The sequence below is a fragment of the Oncorhynchus mykiss genome, chromosome 7 (genome assembly GCF_057628025.1).
Source record: "Oncorhynchus mykiss isolate SJ-2025 chromosome 7, ASM5762802v1, whole genome shotgun sequence".
NCBI classification, from domain to species: domain Eukaryota; kingdom Metazoa; phylum Chordata; class Actinopteri; order Salmoniformes; family Salmonidae; genus Oncorhynchus; species Oncorhynchus mykiss.
The window spans coordinates 6,022,481-6,045,855 of NC_143028.1; the positions used below are offsets into that span (position 1 = coordinate 6,022,481).

The window sequence follows — 23,375 nt, forward strand, 5'->3', positions numbered from 1 at the left end:
TAAGCTAGTGATGCGGATGGCCATAAGCTAGTGATGCGTATGGCCGTAAACTAGTGATGCGGATGGCCGTAAGCTGGTGATGCGGATGGCCGTAAGGTAGTGATGCGTATGTCCGTAAGCTAGTGATGCGGATGGCCGTAAGCTAGTGATGCGGATGGCCGTAAACTGGTGATGCGGATGGCCGTAAGGTAGTGATGCGGATGGCCATAAGCTAGTGATGCGGATGGCCGTAAGCTAGTGATGCGGATGGCCGTAAACTAGTGATGCGGATGGCCGTAAACTAGTGATGCGGATGGCCATAAGCTAGTGATGCGTATGGCCTTAAACTAGTGATGCGGATGGCCGTAAGGTAGTGATGCGGATGGACGTAAACTAGTGATGCGAATGGCCATAAACTGGTGATGCGGATGGCCGGAAGGTAGTGATGCGGATGGACGTAAACTAGTGATGCGGATGGCCGTAAGGTAGTGATGCGGATGGCCATAAGCTAGTGATGCGGATGGCCATAAGCTAGTGATGCGTATGGCCGTAAACTAGTGATGCGGATGGCCATAAACTGGTGATGCGGATGGCCGTAAGGTAGTGATGCGGATGGACGTAAACTAGTGATGCGGATGGCCGTAAGGTAGTGATGCGAATGGCCGTAAGCTAGTGATGCGGATGGCCGTAAACTAGTGATGCGGATGGCCGTAAACTAGTGATGCGGATGGCCGTAAGCTGGTGATGCGGATGGCCGTAAACTAGGGATGCGGATGGCCATAAACTAGTGATGCGGATGGCCATAAGCTGGTGATGCGGATGGCCGTAAGCTAGTGATGCGCTGGTCAGCTGTTTGTTCACCCCCACCCACCTGCAATTGATGATAACCCATCCGCAATCGCCTGACTATTTGTGATAAAGTGAACATCTGAGGCCCACACCCAACTCTAACCCGCAAATATCTAAAATGCGCTGTACAGTTGTCTTTTTTCTCTTGAAAATGTATTGAGCAATTACGCTTCTCGTGAGCATTTAGAAAGGCTTGCGCCTATTGAACAGCAGCCTAGCATTTTACTGAAACAAAACAAAATATGAAATGGACATCTTGTAGGCTGTGTGGGCTAATATCCTATACTGGTATATGAATTAATATAATAACATAATTCCCAAACCTTAACCCTAACCTTAACCATTCAGAGTTCATGCCTAAACGTAACCTTAAACACTTCGGAATTTGATGTTTGGAACAGTTCAAAATTTCACATTTCAGAAACATGGATGAACGTCTAATTCTGATTTGAGACTGTGAGAGCTTGTTGGATTTTCTCCAGGTATCTCTCAATATAAATACATTAGTCCTTTGCTGGAGCTCTGCCAGAGTGCTAGGGATGTGGCTTGGGTTATGATGTGGGTTAGGGTTATGATGTGGGTTAGGGTTATGATGTGGGTTAGGGTTATGATGTGGGTTAGGGGTATGATGTGGGTTAGGGTTATGATGTGGGTTAGGGTTATGGTGCGGGTTAGGGTTATGATGTGGGTTAGGGTTATGATGTGGGTTAGGGGTATGATGTGGGTTAGGGTTATGATGTGGGTTGAGGTTATGGTGCTGGTTAGGGTTATGATGTGGGTTAGGGGTATGATGTGGGTTAGGGTTATGATGTGGCTTAGGGTTATGATGTGGGTTAGGGTTTTGATGTGGGTTAGGGTTATGATGTGGGTTAGGGTTATGGTGCGGGTTAGGGTTATGATACGGGTTATGGTGCGGGTTAGAGTTATGATGTGGGTTAGGATTATGATGTGGGTTAGGATTATGATGTGGGTTAGGGTTATGATGTGGGTTGAGGTTATGATGCGGGTTAGAGTTATGATGTGGGTTAGGGTTATGATGTGGGTTAGGGTTATGATGGGGGTTAGGGTTATGATGTGGGTTGAGGTTATGATGCGGGTTAGAGTTATGATGTGGGTTAGGGTTATGATGTGGGTTGAGGTTATGATGCGGGTTAGAGTTATGATGTGGGTTAGGGTTATGATGGGGGTTAGGGTTTTGATGTGGGTTGAGGTTATGATGCGGGTTAGGGTTATGATACGGGCTATGGTGCGGGTTAGGGTTATGGTGCGGGTTAGAGTTCTGATGTGGGTTAGGATTATGATGTGGGTTAGGGTTAGGATCCGGGTTAGGGTTATGATGTGAGTTAGGGTTATGATCCGGGTTAGGGTTATGATGTGAGTTAGGGTTATGATCCGGGTTAGGGTTATGGTGCGGGTTAGGGTTATGGTGCGGGTTAGGGTTATGATCCGGGTTAGGGTTATGGTGCGGGTTAGGGTTATGGTGCAGGTTAGGGTTATGGTGCTGGTTAGGGTTATGATCCGAGTTAGGGTTATGGTGCGGGTTTAAGGTTATGATGCGGGTTAGGGTTATGGTGTTTGTTAGGGTTATGATGCTGGTTTGAGTTATGATGTGGGTTAGGGTTATGATGTGGGTTAGGGTTATGATGTGGGTTAGGGTTATGATGTGGGTTAGGGTTATGATGTGGGCATGTGTACTAGATGTCTCCATATTCATCGTTCCCACTTGAAATCCACAATTTCATCTGCTATTGGCTTTGAAATGGAAATTAATCTATAAGAGTGTTCTCTGTAGAGAATCCGGTAATACGAGAGATGGGGCATTTGGCACAATGTTTCACGACAAAGATATTTTACATACACATTACATTAAAGATAATTAAAGATTGCTTCCTAGTCTTCAAGAGATGTGGTCTCGATCTACAGTGAGTCTGAAGAGCCCTTGCACACATGGAAGGAGACCCTGTGGGAAAGCAACCAAGTGATGTAACTCCCCTAATCTTGGATGACATTGTCATAACCTCTCTCTCACCTTCAAACTTTAATACAGTATTGTATCAGAGTCTCAGGAGGAATTCAGAGGATTCTTGTCAAACACACACACACACACACACACACACACACACTGAGATGGCTCTCTAGCGTAATCATCTCTATACTACGCTGACATGTGAAGGAGCATTAAATGAGGAGGGGCTGTCCCTAGGGACCTGTCAATCACAGGGATTGGAGAGCTCTCACGGTTGATCCAACCAACCCTCCTCCTCCTTCACTCACATGCTGCTGCCTCTCCTCTCTCTCCTCTCCTCTCCTCTCCTCTCCTCTCCTCTCCTCTCCTCTCCCCTCTCTCTCTCTCTCTCTCTCTCTCTCTCTCTCTCTCTCTCTCTCTCTCCTCCTCTCCTCTCATCTCATCTCCTCTCCTCTCCTCTCCTCTCCTCTCCTCTCTCCTCTATCCCCCATTATGCCTCTCATTAAGGCTTGATGTATATACACTGGCACATCAGTGGGGGATTTGTCAGACCTTCTCAGCCTCATCAAACATCTAGTGTGTGTGTGTGTGTTGGGGGCCTACAATGTTTCCGCTCTCCTCTCTGGTGTTGTGTGATCACACTGGCTTCTCACTGCAGAGAACATCAAGGACCCCCACACCCTTTCATCTAGCCTCCTTCTTCAGCTTCACACACACACACACACACACACACACACACACAGTTACACACACACACACAGATACAGACAGACAGACAGACAGACAGACAGACAGACAGACAGACAGACAGACAGACAGACAGACAGACAGACAGACAGACTATGGAGAGGTGTGGAGAGGGATGGAGAGGGATGGAGACAGATCTGACCCATGATGATTCCTAATGCTTTTCTACGGAGACAGATCTGACCCATGATGATTCCCAATGCTTTTCTACAGAAACAGATCTGACCCATGATGATTCCCAATGCTTTTCTACGGAGACAGATCTGACCCATGATGATTCCCAATGCTTTTCTACGGAGACAGATCTGACCCATGATGATTCCCAATGCTTTTCTACGGAGACAGATCTGACCCATGATGATTCCCAATGCTTTTGCACGGAGACAGATCTGACCCATGATGATTTCCAATGCTTTTCTACAGCCATTAAATCCATGTAGCGACACACATGGCCATGCAGGCCTCTTTAAAAAGCCATCAGTGGAGATCCATCCTTCAGCCTCACGGTCCCCTGCCGCTGCCTGGCTGACCAAACTATGGAGAGGGGTGGAGCGGAATGGAGAGGGATGGAGGAGGATGGAGAGGGATAGAGAGGGATATAGAGGGATATAGAGGGATGGAGGAGGATAAGAGGGCTGGAAAGGGATGGAGGAGGATAAGAGGGCTGGAGAGGGATGGAGGAGGATAAGAGGGATGGAGAGGGATGGAGGAGGATAAGAGGGCTGAGAGGGATGGAGGAGGATAAGAGGGCTGAGAGGGATAGGGGAAGATAAGAAGGCTGGAGAGGGATGGAGGAGGATAAGAGGGATGGAGGAGGATAAGAGGGCTGGAGAGGGATGGAGGAGGATAAGAGGGCTGGAGAGGGATGGAGGAGGATAAGAGGGCTGGAGAGGGATGGAGGGGATAAGAGGGCTGGAGAGGGATGGAGGAGGATAAGAGGGCTGGAGAGGGATGGAGGAGGATAAGAGGGCTGGAGAGGGATGGAGGAGGATAAGAGGGCTGAGAGGGATGGAGGAGGATAAGAGGGCTGGAGAGGGATGGATGAGGATAAGAGGGATGGAGGAGGATAAGAGGGCTGAGAGGGATAGGGGAGGATAAGAGGGCTGAGAGGGATGGAGGAGGATAAGAGGGCTGGAGATGGATGGAGGAGGATAACAGAGATGGAGGAGGATAAGAGGGCTGGAGAGGGATGGAGGAGGATAAGAGGGCTGGAGAGGGATGGATGAGGATAAGAGGGATGGAGGAGGATAAGAGGGCTGAGAGGGATAGGGGAGGATAAGAGGGCTGAGAGGGATGGAGGAGGATAAGAGGGCTGGAGAGGGATGGATGAGGATAAGAGGGATGGAGGAGGATAAGAGGGCTGGAGAGGGATGGAGGAGGATAAGAGGGCTGGAGAGGGATGGAGGAGGATGATGTCGTCTGTAGTTGCGTTCCTTTCTTTGTTTGCTGAAATCCATACCTTTTCAATAAACATGAATCAAATACCACCAACAACTGTTTACTTGTTGAGATTCAATTGGCACATGTGCATTTGTGCTGAATTGCCATCTTAGAACAATAGCAATGAGCAAACAGTCTGTGGTTATATTTGATTAACGTTTATTGAAATAGTATGGATTCCAGCAAACAGAAAGGAATGCAACTACAGAGGACAAACATAGGTACAAGGTGGCCGTTTAATAATTAAAATGTTTTGAAGTGTTGATCTTGGGAGAATCAATGTAGTCGGAGCTAGATTCCACAAAGCCTGGTCTGGGCTCCATGCCGTTGGGGAAGTTCATCAGAAACTTCCTTCATCATGGAGAGGGATTTAGTCGTCTATCACTCCCCATCATCAAATGATTCTGTTCTCTTGTTTGTGAATTACCGTACAGTGATTCCACTTGATCAAATGATTACAGATGCTTCAACTCTCTCAAGAGAGGACTGAAGTCATTTAACCTCTAGGCTGCCAATATCCAGTCTGAAGAGGAACGAGATCATTAGAACAGTAGGGATGGAGGAGTGCATTATAAGAGATATCACCGTCTCTGTACCACATATCAATTGGAGACCAGACCACTCCATGATGTATGTCATTTTATCCTCTCATCTAAAGGTATACCAGAAGGACTGCTCTGTATTACCTCTCACACATTTTCAATACAATTCAATTAAAATGTATTTATATAGCCCTTCGTACATCAGCTGATATCTCAAAGTGCTGTACAGAAACCCAGCCTAAAACCCCAAAAGGCAAGCAATGCAGGTGTAGAAGCACGGTGGCTAGGAAAAACTCCCTAGAAAGGCCAAAACCTAGGAAGAAACCTAGAGAGGAACCAGGCTATGTGGGATGGCCTCTTCTGGCTGTGCCGGGTGGAGATTATAACAGAACATGGCCAAGATGTTCAAATGTTCATAAATGACCAGCATGGTCCAATAATAATAAGGCAGAACAGTTGAAACTGGAGCAGCAGCACGGCCAGGTGGACTGGGGACAGCAAGGAGTCATCATGTCAGGTGGTCCTGAGGCATGGTCCTAGGGCTCAGGTCCTCCGAGAGAGAGAAAGAGAGAGAGAAAGAGAGAATTAGAGACACTTAAATTCACACAGGACACCGAATAGGACAGGAGAGGTACTCCAGATATAACAAACTGACCCTAGCCCCCCGACACATAAACTACTGCAGCATAAATACTGGAGGCTGAGACACACATAACACCTCTGGGTTATATGACGGGCTGAAACGGGTGACATCTCCACGTCAGTCTCTGGATCTAGTCTACTATATAGTCTGTTGAACGTCTCCACGTCAGCCTCTGTATCTCGTCTACTATATAGTCTGTTGAACGTCTCCACGTCAGTCTCTGTATCTAGTCTACTATATATAGTCTGTTGAACGTCTCCACGTCAGCCTCTGTATCTCGTCTACTATATAGTCTGTTGAACGTCTCCACGTCAGTCTCTGTATCTAGTCTACTATATAGTATGTTGAACGTCTCCACGTCAGTCTCTGTATCTAGTCTACTATATATAGTCTGTTGAACGTCTCCACGTCAGCCTCTGTATCTCGTCTACTATATAGTCTGTTGAACGTCTCCACGTCAGTCTCTGTATCTAGTCTACTATATAGTATGTTGAACGTCTCCACGTCAGTCTCTGTATCTAGTCTACTATATATAGTCTGTTGAACGTCTCCACGTCAGCCTCTGTATCTAGTCTACTATAGTCTGTTGAACGTCTCCACGTCAGTCTCTGTATCTAGTCTACTATATAGTCTGTTGAACGTCTCCACGTCAGTCTCTGTATCTAGTCTACTATATATAGTATGTTGAACGTCTCCATGTCAGCCTCTGTATCTAGTCTACTATATAGTCTGTTGAACATCATTGTCCCTTCTCTGTCTCCCTAACAAACCCCTCCCGCCTTCCTCCTCCCTACTCCCACCTCCTCTCCACTTCCTCCAACACCTTCTGCCATTTCCTCCTCCCACCTCCTCTCCCCTCCTCTACCTCCTCTCCACTTCCTCCCCCTCCTTCCACCAACCTCCTCCCCCTTCTCACCTCCTCCTCCCCCTTCCTCCACCTCTTCCTCTCCCCCTCCTGACACCTCTTCCTCTCCCCTCCTCCACCTCCTCTCCACTTCCTCCCACTCCTCCCACCAACCTCCTCCCACCAACCTCCTCACCTCCTCCTCTCCCCTTCCTCCACCTCTCCACCACACCCTCCTCCACCTTCTCCTCCCCTACTCCAACAGGTCTTGCCACCTTATCTCCTTCATGGATCCTTCATGGAGCCTCAGTTAGAAGCAGTTGGGTGTTGGAAAGCTAAGAGCATTACCACAACTGTAAATACTAGATTCCCCATGTCAGTCTGCCTTCCACTTCCACCATCTGTACTGCACGGTGTAATTGACCTGATGTACTTCCCCATCCTTCTCTGACATGCTGAAGAGGAGAAATGGGATTGATTGTTCTGAACCACATTCAAGTGTCCCCAAGGGAGAGGAGAACAACAGCAAGTGACATTCGTACAGTTGTCTTTTCGCATTATTAGGCTCAGTGTCATAAAAGAGACAGAATGGCGGCCGATGTCTGTAAACGCTAAAGAATAGAGATCATTATTTTTCCATTTGTTCCGCCTGCTCTGTGTGTGCCTAGCAGGAGAGATTCCTTTACTTTTTAACTCAAATTGTTTTTCTCTCCCGTTCCTCTGTTTCCATAGCAGCATGCCGCTATAAGAAGATACTTTTTCAACCTCATTATTTATCTAGTTATCTTACAACACTGTGCGAGCTGAAACAATGCTGTTGACTTTCAATGAAATGACTGTAAAGTCTGTAATAATTATGACTGACCACTTCAAGTTTTTAATGTATGCTGTCTTTGTGGTATTACGGTCATCCATGGTTTGTAAAGTGTACCATCACTTGTGGTGATGCTTTTACTGCTATTCTGTCCACAATCTGTATCAAGGCCAATTCATGTCAAGTCACGTCTCCAGTGTAATTAGCATCCTCGCTAATCTGCCCCCCAAGCCAGCCCTCCTGGGTAATCAAGTCACAATGAGGGGGATAATGCTTGGTAATTGTCAATCAATCACAGACAGAATCATCACAGAGACTTTCTCTTCTCTGTTCTCCCTCCTCTCTTCTCCCTTTTCTGTTCTCCTCTCCCCTCTTCTCTCTTCTCCTCTCCTCTTCTCCCTTCTCCCCTCTTCTCTACATTCTCCTCTCCTCTCTGCTTCTCTCCTCTCTTATTCGCTTCTCCTCTTCTATTTTCTTCTCTGCAGGCTTATCCGGGAGCACCTGGGAGAGCAGGAGGTCTCGATCACCCTGACCATTGACTCGGTGGAAGAGGCTGATCTGGGGAACTACTCTTGCTTCGTGGAGAATGGCAACGGCAGACGTCAGGCCAACATCCAGCTCACAAAGAGAGGTAGGACACACAGACACACACACACACACACGACAGCAGTGTACAGAGAGTTGGTTTGGAGAAGATATTGCCAAAGAAAGCTGAGTTTCACTTAAAACCATAATTTTCTGAATGTTATTCTGTTTGTTTCACTTTTTAGATACCTGCTTAATCAACGTCAAACATTGAAATGTGTTTTCAGGGCTAGAGACCGACAGATAGACAGCTGTTATCTTGTTGCCAATTCAGAGAAGCAGCAGAGGGACCGTGTTCATCTCTGTCTGTTTTTCTAGACACGTTGCATCCTTTCAAATCTTGGTGGTCAGAGCCCATTGGCTGACTAACATCTACCAGAGCAGGTTCTGGACTCGATGCATCTCCATCCATCACCGTGGTGACAGCATTAGCTTCATTCCAGAGCACGGCCCAATCTCACAACACCACAACAAAGCTATCTACCAGACAGGGCCTGGTCCCCGAACACCACAACAAAGCTATCTACCAGACAGGGCCTGGTCCCCCAACAACACATATTATCTACCAGACAGGGCCTGATCCCCCAACACCACAACAAAGCTATCTACCAGACAAAGCCTGGTCCCTCAACACCACAACACAAGCTATCTACCAGACAGGGCCTGGTCCCCCAACACCACAACAAATCTATCTACCAGACAGGGCCTGATCCCCCAACACCACAACACAAGCCATCCACCAGACAGGGCCTGGTCCCCCAACACCACAACACAAGCCATCCACCAGACAGGGCCTGGTCCCCCAACACCACAACACAAGCCATCCACCAGACAGCCAACATGATAAAGGGTTATGTGACAAGTGTCGTGTCTTTGGCACCATTAAAGTGAAGACTTATTTTATCAAATCAATTCTCTGTAATTATTATTACGTGATTAAATTAATCATGTAAATGTAATTAACTAGGAAGTCGGGGCACCAAGGAAAATCTTCCGATTACAAAGTTATAATTTTCCTAATATAACTACAGATATTTTAATATCTGATCAATAAGTCTTCTAATTAATGAATTATTCATTCTCAGTCTCATTCTAAATGTCGTAAATTGTTGGTTTGCATGAACCCAGCCTTCACGATGAATCATCCATACATCAATTATCTTAATAATTGATTTACTAACTAACAAAATAATCACAGAAATGCATCAACAAACAAACAAAGCAGATATGGTTACAAGGAAATGATAGGGTATGTGCCCTAGTGGGCTAAACCGGTATGGCGGTTTGGTAGACAAAGGGACTGAGAAGGGCGTGAAAGACAAAAGACACTACACAGTTGATTATTATAATAATTGAAATGCCAATCCTTTGAACATGAATGCTCACTCATTCGGGAATAATTGCAATCAATATACAGTGCCTTGCGAAAGTATTCGGCCCCCTTGAACTTTGCGACCTTTTGCCACATTTCAGGCTTCAAACATAAAGATATAAAACTGTATTTTTTTGTGAAGAATCAATAACAAGTGGGACACAATCATGAAGTGGAACGACATTTATTGGATATTTAAAACTTTTTTAACAAATCAAAAACTGAAAAATTGGGCGTGCAAAATTATTCAGCCCCCTTAAGTTAATACTTTGTAGCGCCACCTTTTGCTGCAATAACAGCTGTAAGTCGCTTGGGGTATGTCTCTATCAGTTTTGCACATCGAGAGACTGAAATGTTTTCCCATTCCTCCTTGCAAAACAGCTCGAGCTCAGTGAGGTTGGATGGAGAGCATTTGTGAACAGCAGTTTTCAGTTCTTTCCACATATTCTCGATTGGATTCAGGTCTGGACTTTGACTTGGCCATTCTAACACCTGGATATGTTTATTTTTGAACCATTCCATTGTAGATGTTGCTTTATGTTTTGGATCATTGTCTTGTTGGAAGACAAATCTCCGTCCCAGTCTCAGGTCTTTTGCAGACTCCATCAGGTTTTCTTCCAGAATGGTCTTGTATTTGGCTCCATCCATCTTCCCATCAATTTTAACCATATTCCCTGTCCCTGCTGAAGAAAAGCAGGCCCAAACCATGATGCTGCCACCACCATGTTTGACAGTGGGGATGGTGTGTTCAGCTGTGTTGCTTTTACGCCAAACATAACGTTTTGCATTGTTGCCAAAAAGTTCAATTTTGGTTTCATCTGACCAGAGCACCTTCTTCCACATGTTTGGTGTGTCTCCCAGGTGGTTTGTGGCAAACTTTAAACGACACTTTTTATGGATATCTTTAAGAAATGGCTTTCTTCTTGCCACTCTTCCATAAAGGCCAGATTTGTGCAATATACAACTGATTGTTGTCCTATGGACAGAGTCTCCCACCTCAGCTGTAGATCTCTGCAGTTCATCCAGAGTGATCATGGGCCTCTTGGCTGCATCTCTGATCAGTCTTCTCCTTGTATGAGCTGAAAGTTTAGAGGGACGACCAGGTCTTGGTAGATTTGCAGTGGTCTGATACTCCTTCCATTTCAATATTATCGCTTGCACAGTGCTCCTTGGGATGTTTAAAGCTTGGGAAATCTTTTTGTATCCAAATCCGGCTTTAAACTTCTTCACAACAGTATCTCGGACCTGCCTGGTGTGTTCCTTGTTCTTCATGATGATTATTGGATATTTAAAACTTTTTTAACAAATCAAAAACTGAAAAATTGGGCGTGCAAAATTATTCAGCCCCCTTAAGTTAATACTTTGTAGCGCCACCTTTTGCTGCAATAACAGCTGTAAGTCGCTTGGGGTATGTCTCTATCAGTTTTGCACATCGAGAGACTGAAATGTTTTCCCATTCCTCCTTGCAAAACAGCTCGAGCTCAGTGAGGTTGGATGGAGAGCATTTGTGAACAGCAGTTTTCAGTTCTTTCCACATATTCTCGATTGGATTCAGGTCTGGACTTTGACTTGGCCATTCTAACACCTGGATATGTTTATTTTTGAACCATTCCATTGTAGATGTTGCTTTATGTTTTGGATCATTGTCTTGTTGGAAGACAAATCTCCGTCCCAGTCTCAGGTCTTTTGCAGACTCCATCAGGTTTTCTTCCAGAATGGTCTTGTATTTGGCTCCATCCATCTTCCCATCAATTTTAACCATATTCCCTGTCCCTGCTGAAGAAAAGCAGGCCCAAACCATGATGCTGCCACCACCATGTTTGACAGTGGGGATGGTGTGTTCAGCTGTGTTGCTTTTACGCCAAACATAACGTTTTGCATTGTTGCCAAAAAGTTCAATTTTGGTTTCATCTGACCAGAGCACCTTCTTCCACATGTTTGGTGTGTCTCCCAGGTGGCTTGTGGCAAACTTTAAACGACACTTTTTATGGATATCTTTAAGAAATGGCTTTCTTCTTGCCACTCTTCCATAAAGGCCAGATTTGTGCAATATACAACTGATTGTTGTCCTATGGACAGAGTCTCCCACCTCAGCTGTAGATCTCTGCAGTTCATCCAGAGTGATCATGGGCCTCTTGGCTGCATCTCTGATCAGTCTTCCTCTTGTATGAGCTGAAAGTTTAGAGGGACGACCAGGTCTTGGTAGATTTGCAGTGGTCTGATACTCCTTCCATTTCAATATTATCGCTTGCACAGTGCTCCTTGGGATGTTTAAAGCTTGGGAAATCTTTTTGTATCCAAATCCGGCTTTAAACTTCTTCACAACAGTATCTCGGACCTGCCTGGTGTGTTCCTTGTTCTTCATGATGCTCTCTGCGCTTTTAACGGACCTCTGAGACTATCACAGTGCAGGTGCATTTATACGGAGACTTGATTACACACAGGTGGATTGTATTTATCATCATTAGTCATTTAGGTCAACATTGGATCATTCAGAGATCCTCACTGAACTTCTGGAGAGAGTTTGCTGCACTGAAAGTAAAGGGGCTGTAAACGCCCAATTTTTCAGTTTTTGATATGTTTTTGATATGTTAAAAAAGTTTGAAAATGTCGTTCCACTTCATGATTGTGTCCCACTTGTTGTTGATTCTTCACAAAAAAATACAGTTTTATGTCTTTATGTTTGAAGCCTGAAATGTGGCAAAAGGTCGCAAAGTTCAAGGGGGCCGAATACTTTCGCAAGGCACTGTATATATTTACGCTCAGAGTGTCGTCGGGATTTCTGTTGGAATCGTCCTTTTCTGTTGGAAAGTTCATCCGAGATTCTCTCTGCATCCCTGGAGTCTTTGGTTAGAATGGTTACTTCAAATCAAATCAAAAATCAAATCAAATGTATTTGTCACATACACATGGTTAGCAGATGTTAATGCGAGTGTAGCGAAATGCTTGTGCTTCTAGTTCCGACAATGCAGTAATAACCAACGAGTAATCTAACTAACAATTCCAAAACTACTACCTTATACACACAAGTGTAAAGGGATAAAGAATATGTACATAAAGATATATGAATGAGTGATGGTACAGAGCGGCATAGGCAAGATGCAGTAGATGGTATAGAGTACAGTATATACATATGAAATAAGTCATGTACGGTATGTAAACATAAAGTGGCATAGTTTAATGTGGCTAGTGATACATGTATTACATAAAGATGCAGTAGATGATATAGAGTACAGTATATACATATGAAATAAGTCATGTAGGGTATGTAAACATAAAGTGGCATAGTTTAAAGTGGCTAGTGATACATGTATTACATAAAGATGCAGTAGATGATATAGAGTACAGTATATACGTATACATATGAGATGAGTAATGTAGGGTATGTAAACATTATATTAAGTGGCGTTTAAAGTGGCTAGTGATATATTTTACATCAATTCCCATCAATTCCCATTATTAAAGTGGCTGGAGTTGAGTCAGTGTGTTGGCAGCAGCCACTCAATGTTAGTGGTGGCTGTTTAACAGTCTGATGGCCTTGAGATAGAAGCTGTTTTTCAGAGTAACATTCAGAAATGTTCTTATAGAATAGATGTTTCAGCGGTTGTCGGTCTTTGCATTTCAGGTCGACATAACTTCTAGCTGCAGACTAGAAATTAGTATCGAAGAGTTGCTCTTATTCTGTCGAATCGATAGTCTCCGAGTTTAACCACATGGTATGGTTTAAGAATTCAGCAACCATTACAACCTTAGCTTATCCTGTGGTTTTTGTGGTCTCTACTCAAACCTTAGCCCCCTCGATGCTCGAGGTACACATGGTCTGAAGTGGGCTTCTCCAGGTGTGGGTTTTATTCGGCACAGTAAAAAGGCTGACTCATGATGCCAGATCGATGTCTGTGCTCATGGGGGCGTGCCAATGAGCTTAGTGAAACTTTAAAGGGAATTGGATTCTCTTTCATTAGCAGTTTAAAATCACATTACATACATTCACAAATAGTTTCATCTTTACTCATTAATTTTATACAATAATTAGATGCAAATCTCATAACGGAGACTCTTATATAAACAGAGTTATGGTAATGTGGCTGGCTGTATTGTCTCTCAATGAGGTCACAAACATTAAACAAAACGGACCGGTCGTAGCTGGATTCTCCACCGACCGGTTACACATTCTCCAAAACATGGATATTGTTCAGTTCTTATGTTCTGTGCGATAGAATAAGTTCCTTTGTTCTACTGTGAACCTTTCTCTCTCTATACTGCATGAGGGAGAGAGTCTCCTCCAGGAATTTACAACCTGAGATAACAGAGCCTGGGTATAGGGGGAAGAGAGAGGTGGTGAGAGAGAGAGACAGTTGGTGCTTGCTATATCCAAAAAGGGCCACGTCATGACACAAGCCATCCACCAGACAGCAAACATGGTATAGGGTGATGTCACAAGCCGTCCACTAGACAGCCAACATGATAAAGGGTGACGTCACAAGCCGTCCACCAGACAGCCAACATGATAAAGTGTGATGTCACAAGCCGTCCACTAGACAGCCAACATGATAAAGGGTGATGTCACCAGAACCAAACAACCGTCTAGCTCTGCTTTATAACCCCTGGTCCAGACACAACCTTCAACAACGTACCACCTCCCCACCCCCTCATCCTCATCCTCTACCTCCTCTTCCTCTTCCTCCCCATCCCCTCATCCTCTACCTTCTCTTCCTCTTCCTCCCCACCCCTCATCCTCTACCTCCTCTTCCTCTTCCTCCCCACCCCTCATCCTCTATCTCCTCTTCCCCTTCCTCCTCCTCCCCACCCCCTCATCCTCTATCTCCTCTTCCTCTTCCTCCCCACCCCCTCATCCTCTATCTCCTCTTCCTCTTCATCCCCACCCCCTCATCCTCTACCTCCTCTTCCCTCTTCCTCTAATTCCCCACCCCCTCATCCTCTACCTCCTCTTCCTCTTCCTCTCCACCCCCTCATCCTCTACCTCCTCTTCCCTCTTCCTCCCCACCCCCTCATCATCTACCTCCTCTTCCCTCTTCCTCCCCACCCCTTCATCCTCTACCTCCTCTTCCCTCTTCCTCCCCCCCCCTCATCCTCTATCTCATCTTCCTCTTCCTCCCCACCCCTCATCTTCTACCTCCTCTTCCCTCTTCCTCCCCACCCCTCATCCTCTACCTCCTCTTCCCTCTTCCCTCATCCTCTTCCTCCCCACCCCCTCATTCTCTACCTCCTCTTCCCTCTTCCTCCCCACCCCCTCATCCTGTTCCTCCTCTTCCCTCTTCCTCCCCACCCCCTCATCCTCTACCTCCTCTTCCCTCTTCCTCTAACTCCCCACCCCCTCATCCTCTACCTCCTCTTCCCTCTACCTCCCCACCCCCTCATCCTCTTCCTCCTCTTCCCTCTTCCTCCCCACCCCCTCATCCTCTACCTCCTCTTCCCTCCTCCTCCACCTCTCCACCCCCTCATCCTCTACCTCCTCTTCCCTCTTCCTCTACCTCCCCACTCCCTCATCCCCTACCTCCTCTTCCCTCTTCCTATATCCCCCCACCCCGTCATCCCCTACCTCCTCTTCCCTCATCCTCCACCTCCACTTCCCTCTTCCGCCATCTCCCCACCCCCATCCTCTACCCCCTCTTCCCTCTTCCTCTACCTCATCACCCCTCAGCCTCTACCTCCCCCACCCCTCATCCTCTACCTCCTCTTCCCTCTCCCTCCCCACCCCCTCATCCTCTACCTCCTCTTCTCTCTACCTCCACCTCCCCACCCCCTCTAAACCAACTGTTTGTCCTTCAGCTGAGGCCTCCTTCCCTCTCTTCTCTACCTTCCTCTCCTTCTCTCCTCCTCTCTCCCCTCCATCTCCTAGTTGAATCAAAGATCTTGTCCCTGTGTATCAGCGCACCGTTGGTCAGGTGTCAGAGATTACACTAAAGAGGTCCATTCTTCTCTGCCTGGCGCCCACAGCCCACATCCTGACACTCTCCGCCCAGAGATTAAGACAAATGATCTCCCGGCGGTCGGGGACTGTGCCTCACTTACACAGCGATAGATTTGACAGAGCTACTGGGCACCTCTACATTCATCTTGTTTCCCCCCCCCCCATCTCCTACTCACAGGGCTAGTGTGTTTGGAGGGACGGCTGCCATCGGGATTTGTCACTGACATGTGGGTTGTGGGAGTGGTGTGGCGGGTCTGGAGGGAGCGGAGGTGTGGTGGTGTGGAGGGTGCGGAGCGTGTGGTGGTGTGGAGGGTGTTGAAGGTGTGGAGGGTGTTGAGTGGTGGAGCGTGTTGGCTGCCCTGTGCTGCGTCTCCAGGGGAGAGGCGGAGGACGATAGATTGATTATATCATTAGGAGGACAAAGGGTACCTTATTTGCCTGCTGGGTACTGGATGAAAGCATCCATTATAATAGGGGATTTCACTGGGGAGGCCTTCTCTGTGGGACTAGTTCAAGTAAATCCTTCAGATTTTGGAATGATTTGGGCTCCATGGTCCTTCTATTCAAGGGCCTGAGTTGTAGACCTCTGAATCACTGTTGAATAGAGCCGAAAGTCAATGTAGTATAAAACAAGCTATGTAGAGGTCCAAGGTTGTTGTCACTATTGACTTTATGACCCTGTCAGAAAACAACCACAACAACAAGGAAGCCATTTTTGCCACTCTGAATAAAGATTAAGCAGCCAGTGTCAAACCTGACAAATCTCTCTATAAAACCCATGGATTAAAATGATGAAAATAGCAGCCTTTCTATCCATCCGCCGTCGTTGTCTCAAGGTCGCGAGCCTCGGTGGTGCATCAAAACACACTGAAAACAATGTCCATTAAAGCCAAGGTCCGCTGGCTTGTTTTCTTCCTCCCCGCCCCGAGCGCTCCTCTCCTCTCCTGGCTCGGGCTCTCTGTCATTTTCTGTCACATTTCATGCACCCGTTGCCACAATTTAGCACCTCAAACAGAGTAAATTATTCTCACCTTGTACAGCCGATGCTGATAAATCAGTGAGGGCCAGTGTCATCTTCCAGGCCAAACTGAATGCACCGACACCGACCGAGGCTGAACGGCTGCCATTAATAAGTTATTAGAGCAGCAATGCCAGAGGATGTAATAAAGAAAACAATTATCAAAAGAACTGAGAGAGAGAGAGAGAGAGAGAGAGAGAGAGAATGGGAGGACAGAGAGAGAGAGAGAGAGAGAGAGAGAGACAGAGAGAGAGAGACAGAGAGAGAGAGAGACAGAGAGAGAGAGACAGAGAGAGAGAGAGAGAGAGAGAGAGAGAGAGAGACAGAGAGAGAGAGAGAGAGAGAGAGAGAGAGAGAGAGAGAGAGAGACAGAGAGAGAGAGAGAGAGAGAGAGAGAGACAGAGAGAGAGAGAGACAGAGAGAGAGAGACAGAGAGAGAGAGAGAGAGAGAGAGAGAGAGAGAGAGAGAGAGACAGAGAGAGAGAGAGAGAGAGAGAGAGAGAGAGAGAGAGAGAGAGAGAGAGAGAGAGAGACAGACAGAGAGAGAGAGACAGAGAGAGAGAGAGAGAGAGACAGAGAGAGAGAGACAGAGAGAGAGAGAGGCAGAGAGAGAGAGAGAGAGAGAGAGAGAGACAGATAGAGAGAGACAGAGAGAGAGAGAGAGAGAGGCAGAGAGAGAGAGAGGGAGATAGAGAGAGAGAGAGACAGATAGAGAGAGAGACAGATAGAGAGACAGAGATAGAGAGAGAGAGAGAGAGAGAGAGAGAGACAGATAGAGAGAGACAGAGAGAGAGAGAGAGAGAGGCAGAGAGAGAGAGAGGGAGATAGAGAGAGAGAGAGACAGATAGAGAGAGAGACAGATAGAGAGACAGAGATAGAGAGAGAGAGAGAGAGAGAGAGAGAGAGAGACAGAGAGAGAGAGAGACAGATAGAGAGACAGAGAGAGAGAGAGGGGGGGGGGGAGAGAGGGGGAGAGAGAGAGAGACTCCGATGGCCAGACACCAAGTGCTTATATTAGAGGAGCCAGGACAATTTACAATCAGCTCCATCTCCCCACAAGCCACAGCACATCAATTGGCCCAGCAGCATAATAAATAAATAAGTAGGATAAAAGCCCAGCATAACAACTTGGTCTGATTCTTTATCTGCAGCGACCACGCCACATGAAAGAGACCGTTCATAGACGGTGTATATGTTTACATAAAGATGATTTGACACAGAGAGACAGACTGACATTGCAAACAGAATACGCTTGCACACACACACACACACACACACACACACACACACACACACACACACACTGAAAAGTCCTGGTTGAGGAGGTCCATTATTTTGGACATGGCACAGATAATCACATGGAAGAATTCCTAAGCAAATGAAGTGAAAAATGTAACAGGTAGGAAATCAGACAAGCATCTTCAAAGACTGCTTTCTTATTTAATTCAGATAGCGTCCTCTAATTAGCTGTCCTATTTTCATGTCTCGGCAGAGTGGTGTCTATCTTCCTTTATCTCTCTCCTTCTTTCTCTCACTTTTAAGGAGAAGGACTCCCTTGTTCCCCAGCAGAGACTTGTTATCAACAGGACACATATCCAGAAAGAACAGGGTGACCCAAATCCTCAAGTTTGCATACTTTCAAAGCACTGATGATACACTGCTGATTGGCTGGTCAGGCTGCAGTAAAGAGCGTGCTGATTGGACAGAGACAAGGTGGTGTTTCATCTTTCTGTCAATATTTATTCTCTGCGTGGGTGTGCGTGCGTGTGCGCACCTGTGTGTCCAATGCAAAAATAATGCTTAATTGGCATGACATCAGACTGGTGCAACTATTTTGGACTTCTTCTCACTTGTACTTTTCGTTCTACATTTCGGAGACCTAAATATGACCAGGGTTTAGATTCAATCATCAATAAACATCACAAACAACCATCCAAGTGAACCTTGGTCTAACTTGGTCTTCCGAGTGGAACACAAGGGAAAGTGATTTGATGTTTCAATCCAAATGGCCAGCCTAATCTCGTGCAGTTTATTCTCTGTAGAAATCCTTTAATATACCAAATGAAATGGAACTGGGATGCCATCAAAGCTTTCTCAAAAGCTGCAAGCTTAAAAGAGGAAATAACTTACTATGTAAATATATTCACCACTTTTACGGCCGCTGAGAAAACCGCAACACTTACGTAAGCAGCAAAATGTATTTACTTAAATCACGATTTATAACACACACGCACGCACACACAGACACACACACACACACACTTCCACAACCGTTACAACAATACACACTATAAGTGATCATTGAAAACCATACAGAGGCTACCATGAAACACTACAACTCAGAAAGCCTGCTCACTCTCTCTCTCACACACACACACACACACACACACACACACACACACACACACACACACACACACACACACACACACACACACACACACACACACAAAAACACACACAAAGAAGACAGGAATGAAAAGAGGAGTGTAAATTCTCCAGAGCACAAGGTGAAAGATGATTGTGTCGGAGGGATAGAGCAGCTCTCAGATCAAAGAGGCAGACGGGAGATCAGTTGTTGAAACTTGTCTGGTTTACCACTCTGATGGCTGTCTAAAAAAAACACTTCTTGTTTACCACTCTGATGGCTGTCTAAAAAAACACTTCTGGTTTACCACTCTGATGGCTGTCTAAAAAAACACTTCTGGTTTACCACTCTGATGGCTGTCTAAAAAAACACTTCTTGTTTACCACTCTGATGGCTGTCTAAAAAAACACTTCTGGTTTACCACTCTGATGGCTGTCTAAAAAAACACTTCTGGTTTACCACTCTGATGGCTGTCTAAAAAAACACTTCTGGCTTACCACTGATGGCTGTCTAAAAAAACACTTCTGGTTTACCACTCTGATGGCTGTCTAAAAAAACACTTCTGGTTTACCACACTGATGGCTGTCTAAAAAAACACTTCTGGTTTACCACTCTGATGGCTGTCTAAAAAAACACTTCTGGTTTACCACTCTGATGGCTGTCTAAAAAAACACTTCTGGCTTACCACTGATGGCTGTCTAAAAAAACACTTCTGGTTTACCACTCTGATGGCTGTCTAAAAAAACACTTCTGGTTTACCACTGATGGCTGTCTAAAAAAACACTTCTGGTTTACCACTCTGATGGCTGTCTAAAAAAACACTTCTGGCTTACCACTCTGATGGCTGTCTAAAAAAACACTTCTGGTTTACCACTCTGATGGCTGTCTAAAAAAACACTTCTGGTTTACCACTGATGGCTGTCTAAAAAAACACTTCTGGTTTACCACTCTGATGGCTGTCTAAAAAAACACTTCTGGCTTACCACTCTGATGGCTGTCTAAAAAAACACTTCTGGTTTACCACTGATGGCTGTCTAAAAAACACTTCTGGTTTACCACTCTGATGACTGTCTTAAAAACACTTCTGGCTTACCACTCTGATGGCTGTCTAAAAAAACACTTCTGGTTTACCACTCTGATGGCTGTCTAAAAAAACACTTCTGGTTTACCACTGATGGCTGTCTAAAAAAACACTTCTGGTTTACCACTCTGATGACTGTCTAAAAAAACACTTCTGGCTTACCACTCTGATGGCTGTCTAAAAAAACACTTCTGGCTTACCACTCTGATGGCTGTCTAAAAAAACACTTCTGGCTTACCACTCTGATGGCTGACTAGTGCTGTTGCGGTGACCGTATTACCACCACCCCGGCGATCACGAGTCAAATTCCATGTGACCAGTAGGTCATGGTAATTAGGCTTCTTTTTCTTTTTCAACTTTCCTAATAGGCTATTTCTCAACTTTCTTAATATTAAGCACATTGCTACTCTTTACAACTGGAGTATAGCCCACCTGGCTGGCAGGAAAATGGTCCACGGGAAAAGCTTCCTCCATTTTCTATTTAAGTACATAGATGACATGTATTTTTTCACGCTGCCCCTGTTTCGAGACATGTGCATGATAATGGTCAATTCTAAATCAAAACAAATGTCACACAGATATTATTTAGTATATGTAAAGACCAGATTAAATATAGAATAGTGTGATGGGTGACAATATTAGCCTGTCACTTGTGAATTATATATTATCACCTGAGAATGATGCCCAGCTTAAGAAACATTGCCTGTGGACAGTTCTTCCAATATCTTCAATATGCACCTCGGAATTGGATAAGGACCCGCACAGTTGCATCCCCAATGTGTCCGCCTTCACTTGCAGCCTCTGAGAAAGACATGTGATTGAGAGCCATGTGATTGAGAGGTAATTCGGAGCGCAGCGAGAAGGGCACAACGGCCACTGGCTGCAAAAGGCGTGTATTTGTTTAGGGTGCATTACGGCCACACAAAGGGGATGCCGCCGTGAAATTCTAGGCATTATCAAGTGCTTGTCAAATTGTGAATGAGTGACTGATGTACAGTAGTGTGTACAGCCTACACACAAAAAAACAAAGCAGAGCTCATGCCTTTCAAGCAACTTTTTTCAAATCATCATTAGAGTCGCATCATGCAGCCTTACAATGTATTAAAAATCAAAATATATCGGCCAACATTTGTTCAGCAACAGGTTACATTAATAACTGTAAATTAAGCAGATACTGTATGAGTTCCTGTTTCTTTGTGAACCTCCACACGGAATAGCCGCATGTGAGCACTCCCTCAAATCGTTTGGAGAAAATATATTTTCTATTTTATTCAGCTATGTTCAATTGTATTCTTCATACTATGAAGTAATGCCACGTAATTCTAAGCAAATCTTAACTAGGGTAGCCCACAGCCATTTGGCATAGTCAGATCAGGACCTAACACAAGGACAATTCTGTTCCTCTGAAATAGACTACATTTTCTACATATCATGATTCTTTAGACCTGTCTAAAATAAATCATGGATTTATTGTGAAGGTGTAGGCTATATTATATGGATTTATTAGACTTTTTAAAATGTAGATGTTCCAAAGATCTGCATCAGTGGCATGTAGGCTGTGTGGAAGCCAGGAGATGCTAAATTAACGGTCAATTACCTTGAGACCGACAGTAATTAGCTTGACAATCACCAGCTGCCAAAATTTCATGACCGCCACAGCCCTATGGCTGTCTCACACCAAAACAACACTTCTGGCTTACCACTGATGGCTGTCTCACACCAAAACAACACTTCTGGCTTACCACTGATGGCAGTCTCACACCAAAAACACTTCTGCAGCGTTCAAATTCTGAAAATGGATCAGCTTGCGACCTGGGTCGTTATCTCTTATTCTTATTATAAAAGATCTCGATGGGTCTCATGTTCACAGCCCTGGGTGGTTTACAAAGATGGCTGTCTCAGTCCAGGGAATGTTTTAAAGCTTAAATGTATCTTTGAAATGAAAGGCCATTGCTATAGATATTCTCAGGAGTCTTTACAAGAAGGGGGATTTGAGACAACAAGATGAAAAGAATCTCAACTGCATCTAGGGACCAGAATAATAACAGTATCTCTGTGTATTGTTGTGGTCTACTGTTTGGCTAGCGAAGGTCTCTTCAGGTCCTTCTGGTTATAGACCGAGATGAAAACATCATTGTCCTTGTTATGTCTCAGAAAAATGTAGATCTTATGGCCTAAAAAGCGTTGAAGAGTGATGATTTGCTGACCATGGCTCTTTGCTTTCTTATTGAACCCAAAAGGGTTTGATCCCCCAGAACTTAGGAAAACACGACACATTGATCTGAAAATGTATCAATTTAGTAGACAGCTTTCATGTTAGCAGTCCACACAACTGGCAGTAGAACTCAGTCCCTAGTTAAAAGATAAGGACGGAAATCAGCAGAACCAGAGCCTTGCAGTGCACACCCCCCCACTAAACTTACAGTATGAAGCCACTCCACTGCCATACACTGCCACAGCCTCAATGTACAGTACTATAGGATTCTAAATGGAACCCGGGGAGGATAGCATTGTGCCTGAGTTACCTCGACACTCAGGCTTTCAGACGGACAGAGTTGTGGTGGGGTGTATTTACTGAGATCAGTGTTTCATGGAGTTTACTGTTGATGGTCCTGGGAGATCCTGTCAGCTCTGGGAGGATGATGGATGGCTGAGGGGGTTAAAGAGTTCGCTCCACCTCTCTCCGAGGCTGTGTCTCAAATGGCGCCCTCTTCCTCACATAGGTCATGACTTTTGACCAGAGCCCTATAGGCCCTGGTCAAAGGTAGTGCACTACATAGGGAATAGGGTGTCCTGTGGGACACAGCCTTGTGCCAGTCTATATTATACTCCTGCTCTAATGACTTGGCTTGCTTGGTTTGGTGCCCTTACAGCGTTACACTCACACCTTTAATGGAGCTTCCCTTGTCAACGGGAGGTCACCATCAGTTCCTGACCAGTCGTGTGCTATAGCTGGGGCCTTCAGGTTATGGCTGACCTGGGCTGGTGCATTGCTGAGGTCTAAACACCAAATAGAGGCCATCTCAGGAGAAGTAGTTCACGCAAAGTAAAAAAACATTTTTTTGGGGGGGGATACCTGAGGAATAGTTGATAAACTAGGACTCATGGACCCCAGATTTGGGTTGGTTAGCTTAGCATTAGCATAGTTGATGGTAAATCAATGGGAGTGGTAGCTAGGAACCCTGTTAGCATGCT

The 23,375-nt window shown here is 45.4% G+C and overlaps 1 protein-coding gene across 2 annotated transcripts in view; it reads left to right on the forward strand.

Moving 5' to 3' along the window:
- The window catches only part of LOC110495463 (interleukin-1 receptor accessory protein-like 1), a 400,086-nt gene that overhangs the window by 347,298 nt on the left and 29,413 nt on the right, over positions 1-23,375 (forward strand). For both annotated transcript variants that reach the window (XM_036982526.2, XM_036982528.2), the window contains exon 8: positions 8,310-8,455. In XM_036982526.2, the coding sequence (XP_036838421.2) occupies positions 8,310-8,455 (146 nt within the window). The remainder of the gene's footprint in view (positions 1-8,309; positions 8,456-23,375) is intronic.